The sequence below is a fragment of the Pteronotus mesoamericanus genome, unplaced genomic scaffold (genome assembly GCF_021234165.1).
Source record: "Pteronotus mesoamericanus isolate MK-2021 breed Mesoamerican mustached bat unplaced genomic scaffold, CSHL_Meso_final contig_74, whole genome shotgun sequence".
NCBI classification, from domain to species: Eukaryota; Metazoa; Chordata; class Mammalia; order Chiroptera; family Mormoopidae; genus Pteronotus; species Pteronotus mesoamericanus.
Window position 1 is genome coordinate 2,272,320 of NW_026555247.1, and position 9,637 is coordinate 2,281,956.

The 9,637-nt window shown below is 34.6% G+C and overlaps 1 protein-coding gene and 1 non-coding gene across 2 annotated transcripts; one reads left to right on the forward strand and one right to left on the reverse strand.

Annotated features, from left to right (window-relative positions):
• Positions 1–226: 226 nt before the first annotated feature.
• LOC129078847 (peptidyl-prolyl cis-trans isomerase FKBP1A-like) lies at positions 227–511 on the reverse strand. Its single transcript, XM_054583825.1, has one exon. The coding sequence runs from the start codon at positions 509–511 to the stop codon at positions 227–229; it is 285 nt and encodes a 94-aa protein (XP_054439800.1).
• A 738-nt stretch (positions 512–1,249) lies between these two features.
• LOC129078942 (U6 spliceosomal RNA) lies at positions 1,250–1,355 on the forward strand. Its single transcript, XR_008530013.1, has one exon. It is a non-coding gene; the product is annotated as a U6 spliceosomal RNA (small nuclear RNA).
• The last annotated feature ends 8,282 nt before the right edge of the window (positions 1,356–9,637 follow it).

Consider the following 9,637-nt stretch of genomic DNA (forward strand, 5'->3'; position numbering starts at 1 on the left):
CATGTAGTTTAAGCTAACACACATACGAAAAGAAGGAGGAAGAGCAAAATGGGTGACAGAACACATTTAGTCAGGACAGACATTTACATAGAGTATGGTGGAACATAAGGAAAAGCTCTGTAAAGATTTGTGAGTGCTCATTGAGGACATTGGATCCCTCCACAGCACATCTAAGAACAGGGAGCTCAGGGAGTAGGTCATTCCTGTTATTCCAGTTTTAGAAGCTCTACATTAAAACAAGAGTGGCTTTTCGAAGGGTGATGCCTGGGTGCCCAGTGATATCATGGACATAGTATGGGGAGATAGTCAGTTTGGATCTCTGACCCACACTCATCTGGGCAATCCCTTCTTCCCAGCCTAGCATAAACTTAAAGGGTTTGTTTCTGTCCTGGGAGGAATCAAATTTCTTTCCATTTTCAAGCATCCCCATGTAGTGTACCATGCAGGTCTGCCTGTGCTTTAGGAAGGTACATCCATCTCTGGGGTAGATGGTCTCCACCTGCACTCCCATGGCTGCAGCAGGGGCATACGGTGGGTGAGTGGCATGGAAGGTGTCGTGGACCAAAACCAGACCTGGTGGTGGATCTGAGGCTTTGCTTTGTTCACTGGTAATTATTTCTTAAATGCACTCTCTGCCCCTGTTAGTCCCTTGGATTTTGTTACACCTTTAGTCATTCTTTTCTCCTTTTTCTTTCTCTGACTTGATAATTTCAAATGACTTATCTTCAAGTCTCTTTTTTTTTGCTGATTCTTTCTTCCATTTGATGAAGTTTATTGTTCAACCCTCCTAGTGAATATTTTAATTCAGTTATTGTGTTCCTCAATTCCTGAAGTTCTGCTTTTTAAGAGTATCCATCTCTTTGTTTGTATTTTCATTTTGTTCATGCATCATTTTTCCAATTTTGCTTAGTTGTCTGTTTTATTGTGCAGTTCATTGAACTTCTTTAAGATGATTATTTTGATTTTTTGCCTCATAATTCTTAGGTATCCATTTCGTTAAGGCTGTTTCTGCGCTGGCTTGGGGGAAGACCTCTCCTGGGTGAAGCTTTTCTTATCCATTTCAATGTGGCTGGTCTTGGCTTTGCACTTTCTTGGGATACTATGACTTTTTAACTGGTTTCTGGAATTCTCTTAAAGGTCTTTTAGACATTACATTGTTAAGTTGGTGTCTCTGTCGGGGAACAAAATATGGGGCTTCTTATTGTGCTAACTTGCTAAAGTTACATTTTAAAAGCACATTTATATTTGTGTTTGCTTCAGCAGAACTTATACTAAAATTGGAACAATACAGAGAAGATTAGCATGGCCCCATGTGCAGGGGTAATACACAAATTCATGAAGCATTCCATATTTTTTTCCTAAAAAAAAAAAAGAGAAAAATGTGCATTTATTTCCCTATCTGTAACGCTTACAGTAAGACTGGTAACTACTCTGCCTGAGGTGGTAAGATTGGCTGTAATATTTAAACACCTTAAGGAAATTTAAAGACATTGTAATTATATTTATTCTTAGAAAGCATAGTAACAGAGACAGTTTACCCTCCCTTTCCAATTTAGGGAATATGAGACCTAAGAAATTTAGTAGCTTGTCCAATGTGAGCAATCAGTTGGGATTCAGCCTCAGCACTGCCTGGCTCTCAAACCCCTGTTTTTCTTAGTCTACCATATCCTGCTGTGGAGTGATCTATTAGAAACACACAGACACACACACAAACACACACACACATTGTTGAAATACATTCACGAAAAGGTTTATTTTATATATTCCTCTGAAGTACTATTGAATGTAATTGTCAGTTTATATTATTGTTTTTTGTAATGCTTTAGATATGAAGAAGATATTGGTTGGATTATTCCTTGACCTATGCACCTTTTTCTCACTAAATTTATTTTGTTGTTAGAAATCTTGATTACTTTAGATATTCTAGTAGTCACAACATTGCCATACAGTACTAAGTTTAGTCAATACATCATTATTCTGGTATAGACTTTTCAGAAAAAGATTAGTTACTAGAAGGCAATGAACTTGACACATACCCAAATAACAGCAAATTCTTAAGTTTGTACTTAAATGATTACCATTTAGCTACTCTAGCTTTGCATTAAATCAACTAGAGATGCTGTTATAGATTCATATGTATGGATAAATAGTGATGAAAAATAATTACCTAACACTCTAAAAGTAGAGCCTTTTCCATACCTTTTGAATTTCTTTCTCAAGGAGTCAAATGTCTTACAGGCATCTTATAATTAATTTTTACATCTTTTAAATTTTTTATAAAATTCTGATTAATGGGAATCAATAGTGTATGTTAATTATATAGGCAAATGAAGCAGGCTGTATACCTAATAGATAAGAATCATTATGAGTTCCCAGCTTGGTTCAACCACTTACCACTGTGTGACCCTAGGCAAAATCATTAACTTTTCTGTGCCTCAATTTTCTCCATCCGTAAAATACATCTGAGAAGTAATAGAACGCATTTCTTTGATGAATATTAAGGTTTAAATACAATGAGCTGACAAGTGTTTGGAACATAGAGCTAAATCAATGAATCTTAGCTGTTATTTTAGAGAAATATGGTACAAGTAGAAATGTTTCAATCAATTTATTTAGGGAAACAAATATATATTTGAATTCTGAGGCACAGAATAAACTTTAAAAAGTGAGTAGGATATGGTCTGAAATCAAATAAAATATTTCTAAAATGTGTAAACACTTAATAATTTTCTGCCTAGAATGTATTGAACCAATTTATTTGATCTATGAGCATTTATCCTCTATCCAGATGTATAGGGGAAAACAAACAAAGCCTTTGCTCAGGCAATTACAATCTACTTGGGGAAGGCCAACATGTCCAGAGAAAAGATAAATAGAATATTAAGTGACAAAATGAGTGGAAAAAACAAGCATTCTGTGAAAGATGAGCATGGTGAATTAGAGTGGTATGGAACAGCCTCATGGAGAAGGACAGCTCTGAATTTCAGCTGACTAGAGAAGAAAAGATTCTATAAGTGAGAAGGCATTGTGGTACAAATAAGCCAAAAGCTTTATACAAATCAGTGAACATAGGAATCATTTTGTAGGCTTGTTAAAATGCAGAGTCTGATACCAGAGGTTGGGGCAGAACCCAAGATTTTGCATTCTGAGACAATTTGCAGGTGATGTTGAGCAGCAAGAAAATAACTTACATTTAAGAGACAGTTGGAAGAGATTACAGTGGTGAGAATAATAAGGAGGCTATTCCAGAGTCTAAGCACAAGTGATAAAGGACTAAATTAAGATGGAAGCAATGGTAATGGAAAGAAAAAGACAGTCATAAGAGATTATTTAAAATATAAATGGAAAATACACAACACTTGACTAAATATATAGGGAAAAAAGATAGGCTTCAATGGTATACTTTGATGGAGAAATGAATTGACACAAGTAATGACGTTAAGGAGTGAACAGACTTGAGGTGATAAGAGATCAGCATGGGTTTCTGAGATGTTAAATTTGAGGTAGAGGTATGGTTTTCAAGAGGATCAAGTATCTTGTAGGCAGGGCTGGAAAGGAATATTAGAATTATCTGTGTAGAGGTGAAGCTGCAGCTATAAAGAGAGAATTTTGGAGTTCTCCATGTGCTAGTGAAGAGTAATATGGTCAGGAGAATGAAAGAATGAATTTTTGGAAATGTCCCCATTTGGTGGAAAGGAGAGGAGGGGTGAAGTAGAAGAGGAGTAGGAATAGACCTGAAATTGTAGAACACCAGAGGTAGAAAAAGTGCTCTCAAGATTTCTATCACCATGTGTTGTGCCTGAAGATAAGTAACTGAGAGAAATGTCAAGACATTTTTATTCTTATATTAAATAATGTCTTTTTGAGATTTTTAAATTTAAAAAGTATTGTTTATTTTTGGGAAAAATTTGAAAACATGGAAAACAATAAAAGAGAAAGTGTAAAAGACAAAAATAGGAACAAAAAACGAGGGCAACAAATAGAAAACAATAATAAATATGGTGGATATTAATCCAACTATATCAATGGTAACTTTGAATGTTAATGGTCTAAACTTCAATGAAAAGACAGAAGTTGTAAATGTGATTCAAAAAACAAGACCAATTACATGTTATTGACAGAAAACTCATTTTAAATATAAAGATGCACATAAATTAAAAGTAAAGAAATGAAGAAAGATATATGCTAAAAATAAAAGAAAGTAGGAGTAGCTATATTAATTTCAAACAGAGCAGACATGAGAGCAAGAAAAGTTATTAGGGATAAAGAGAGACATTACACAATTATAAAGGAGTCAATACTCCAAAAGACTTAATGATCCTTAATAGGCATACTCCTAGCAACAAAATATCAAAATATCTGAAACAAATGCTGGTAGAACTGTAAGGAGAAATAAATGAATCAACAGTTTTAGTTGACAGTAGTTGAAGAGTAACACTCTACTCTCATAAATGAAAAAATTCAAACAGCAAAAGATACTTAAGGCATAGATGAACCTAACAGTACCACCAATCCACTAGATACAATTGATACCTATAGACTACTTCACAAAACAACAGCAGATTACACATTCTTCTCAAGCTTACATGAAATATCAGCCAACATAGACCACAGTAGAGCTATAAAATCATACAGTGTCTATTCTCGTACTGCAGTGGAATAGAGTCCAATAACAGAAAGATAATTGGAAAATCCTAAAATACATGGATATTAAAAAACACATGAGTTAAAGTAACCTAAAAAATATTAAAAAGTATTTTGAATTAAATGAAAGTTGAAATACAACTTTCCAAAATTTGTATGATGAAGCCCTAGCTGGTGTGGCTCAGTGGATTGAGCCCCAGCCTGCAAACCAAAGGGTTGACAGTTCGATTCCCAGTCAGGGCAGTGCCTGGGTTGCGGGTCACGTCCCCAGCTGGGGTTGTGCAAGAGGCAACCACACATTGATTTTCCTTCCTCTCTTTCTCCCTCCTTTGTTCTGAAAATAAATAAATAAAATCTTTTAAAAATATGTGTATGATGAAGCCAAAGCAGTACTGACAGGAAAATTTATAGCATTGAATGCATATCTTAAAAAAAATTAAAATCTAAAATTAATAATGTAAGCTTTCACCTTAGGAAACTAGTAAAAAAAGAAAAAAAGTTAACTCTCAGGTAATAGTAAGAAAATAAATAATAAAAGAGCACAAATCATTGAAATTGAAAATTGGAACTCAACAATAAAAATCTACAAAATTAAAAGGTGGTTATTTGAAAAGATCAATAAAGTTGAAAAGCCTCTAGTCACACTAACTAAGAAAATAGAGAAAAGATAATTCACTACTGTGATAAATGAAAGAAGGGACATCACTCCAGAACTCCTTGCCTCAAGGAAGAAGTAAAGGAGAGGAAGGACTTGAAGACTGATGACCAGAGAGGGACCCACGACTAAGATGAGTTCATCTGCATGCTCATTTCCATGCTGGCTCAGGAATGTATGTTGGCCAGGCTGATGGAGCAGAATATCTCTGGGTGGCAGCATAACTGGGGCAGCATCGACTGGCTCCACAAGCAGTGGAAGCCTGACCTGCAGAAATACCCAAGACCCTACAAAGCTAAACACTAATAATGAGGACTGCTGGCTCCAACATTGTAGCCACTCTTGCCTTATGACCCTCACCAGGGCCCCTTCCTTGCCCCACTCCCTTCTTCCCGGCATTACTGAATTCCAGCCAGAGAGCCCAGACCTTGCAAATGGGAGCCAGGCCTGGATTCCCTGCATTGTGCCCCAGGCCTGGTAGGGCAGACCAATATCATAGTGCTTAGAAAGCAGTAGCTGAAGCTGAGGCAGAGAGAGGTGCTGTGGCTTTTTCCACAGCAGGCTGTGGAGACGCAGGACCTGGCCTTTCTGTCTGGGTAGGAGAATATATATTTTACCTACAGACATGTCTGTTTTTCTGGGTTCTGGATCATCTTGTCACCACTGTGTTGACATAGCCAGCTTCTTATACCAATTCTGTACAATAGCCTTCAGAGGACAGAAGCAAAGGGATTATTTCCTAATTAACCCTGAGGTTGGCATTACCCTAATAAAAAAGTAGGCAAAGACACTACAAGAATATAAAACTTCAGACCAATATTTCTTGTAAACATAAATGCAAAAATCCTCAACTCGATATTATACATTTTATCCAAAAAAGTATAAAAGAATTACACACCACAACAAGTGGGATTTATCACAGGTATGCCAGACCAGTTCAACATTTTAAAATAAATTAATGTGGTCCATCACATCAATGGCAAAAAAGTCACAATGTTATATCAATAAGTACAAAAAATTTTTGATAAAAACCAGTAGTTATTCATGATAAAAACTCTCAGTAAACTAGTAATAGATGGGAACTTCTTCAACTTCATAAACAATATCTACAAAAATCTCATTTTTGAGATTTTTTGAGATTAAGTATGAGGTAACCTCATACTTAATGATGACAAACATGAAACTTTCCAACTAAGAACAGGTACAAGGTAAGGATTTCCCCTCTCATCACTCCTTTCAACAGCATTCTGGCTCTTCCAGCTAATGTAATAAGATAAGATTTTAAGAAAAACGTATACAGATTCTGAAGGAAGAAATAAAGTTGTCATGTTCATAGATAACATGATTGTCTATGTAGCAAATTAAAATAACAACCACCACAACAAGAAATCCTTGGAACTAGTTAGAAGTCATAGGGAAGTGGCCAAATAGAAAATTAATATATAAAAGTCAATCTTTTTCTTTATATATCATTAATAAACAAGTGGAATTTAAAATTAAAAATGCAATACCTTTTATATTAACACCCCTAAAAGGAAATAGGTATAAATTTAACAAAATATGTACAATGTCTGTAGGATGACTATGAATCAAAGAAGATCTTACAAAATTAAAGAACTAAATAATGGAGAGATATTCCAGTTCATGGATAAGAATACTCAATATTATCAAGATGTCAGTTCTTCTCAACTCAATCTACAGTTTCAGCACAATTCCATCCTAAATCTTAGAATGTTATTTGGTAGATTAAAATAAAACGATCCTAAAGTTTATATGGAGAGACAAAAGACCCAGAAGAGCCAGTTCCATACTGAAATAGAAGAACAAAGTTGGAGGACTGATACTACTTGACTTCAATATTTACTATAAAGCTATGGTAATCAAGGCATTGTGGTGAAGGAAGAGATGGATAAATCAAGGAACAGAATACAGATTCCCAAAATAAACCCACACAAATATAGTCAATTGGGCTTTAACAAAGGAGCAAAGACAATACAATGGAGCAGGTAGTCTTTTCAACAAATGGTGTTGGAAGAACTGGGCAGTCAAATGTAAATAAACAAAAACAAACAAAAAAAATGAATCCAGATGGACCTTACATCCATCAAAAAATTACCTCAAAGTGGATAACAGACTTGAATGTAAAATGCATAACTATAAAATTTCTACAAGATAGCATAGCAGAAAATCTAGATAATCTTGGTCAAGATGATGACATTTTAGTTACAACACCAAAGGCACAATCTATGAAAGAAATAATAGACAAGCTGAACAATATTAAAATAAAAACTTATGCTTTGTAAAGACAATGTCAAGAGAATGAGAAAATAAGTCTCAGACTGGAAGAAATATTTGCAAAAGACATATCTGACAAAGAACTGTTATCTAAACTATGCAAAAGAATTTCAAACTCAAGAATAAGAAAACAAACAATTCTATTAAAAATAATGAGCCAAAGAGCTAAATAATCCTATCACCAGAGAGTATGTATAAATGGCAAACAGACATGTAAAAAGAAGCTCTTTATTATATGTCACCAAGGAAATGCAAATTAAACGACAATGAAATGGTCCTATGCATCTATTAAAATGGTCAAAGTCTGGAACACACCAAATGCTGGTGAGATGTGGAGCAACACATTTCATTCATTGCTGGTGAAAATGCAATACAGCCACTTGGGAAAACAGGTTGAAAGTTTCTTACATTATCTAGATATACTCTTACCATACTCCCCAGCAATCACACTCCTTGGTATTTACAGGAGTCAAAATTTTATGTCTACACAAAATCTGCACACAGGTGTTTATAGCAGCTTTATCTATAATTGCGAAAACTGGGAAGCAACCAAGATGTCCTTTAGTAAGTTCATGGATAAGTGAACTCTGGTACATCTAAATAGTTGAACATTATTCAGTGCTAAAATAAAACAAGCTATAAAGACACAGAATGACACAGTGGAACCTTAAACGTTGCAGTGAAACAATCCAATCTGAAAGGCTATCTACTGTATGATTCCAACTATATGACATTTTGGAAAAGACAAAACTATGTAAGCAATCAAAATATCAGGTTAAGGGGGTAAATGGCGATGAAAAGGCAGAGCACAGAGGATTTCCAGGATAGTGTAAGTACTCTTTATGATAGTATAAAAATGGATATATTTCATTATACATTTGTCCAAACTCATAGAATGTACAACATCAAGAGTGGTGGTAGTATAAACTAGAAACTTTGAATGATAATGATGTGCCAATGTTGGTTCATCGATTGTAATATACACACCATTTTGGTGTGGTATGTTGATTGTAGGAAAGACCGTGTGTGTGAGGACAAGGGGTATAATGGAATTCTCTGCACTTTTTGTTTAATTTTGTTGTGAACCTAAAACTGCTCAAATTATTTTAATAATTAAAATAATTTAAAAAGAAAAGTTTGAAAATATAGAACAGCATGAAGAAAATAGAGATCACATAATTTTATTACGCAGAGATATGTCGCTACCACTGTCATTCTATTTCTGTGTCTTTGTCCTCTCTGTCTCTTTTTGTATATGTGTAGTCTTTTACAACTTTTCCTGTGCAAATGTACTTTTTTTCACAAAATTGCAATTATGTTGCCTGTATTGTTTTGTATTTACTTTTAATATATATTTTGAACATTTCTTCTATCACATTAAGCATTCTATTTTAATATGCTTTTCAATGGGTAAACTTAGCTTGTCTGAAAAATGCAGGAAAAGAACCAGGAAAGGCATTAGGGTCAAATAATGTTTTTGTTCATTTTAAGAGTAACAGGAACATATTTATGGGCTGAGGACTGAGGGAAAAGATCCCATGGGTTGACTGAAGAGAAATATTTATTAAATAAATGAACTAAAGATGGAGGTGGAATAAGGCAAAGAGAGCCAAGTTATAGGACAGTGGGATTTAGCCTTGGGAATCAGCAGGCATATTTTCAGATGGAAACAAGTGTACTTTAAGTTGCACAGTTGAGATGATGAAGAAAACTCTGGCTGGTGCTGATGTTTACAATAAGCTAAGGATAAAGTCATTTCTAACAAATTGGAAAAAGAGAAGTTAATTTCAAATAGTAATTGAAAGTTGGCATTATTCTTGGTGGCAGAGGACTGGATAATTAAAAAGGAGATGAAGCCATCGTAAACATGAAATTAGAACACTTAGAAATACCAATGATTCTATAGATATTGCTGAGAATTTGTTGCCACATAGATTTTACTTAAACAAAATATTTGAATTTAGTTCCATAATCACACTGCAGGTTTTTAAAGTACTCTAAACTTTACCCAAGGAAGAAGTTCTTTGTTGATTGGTTTGGTTG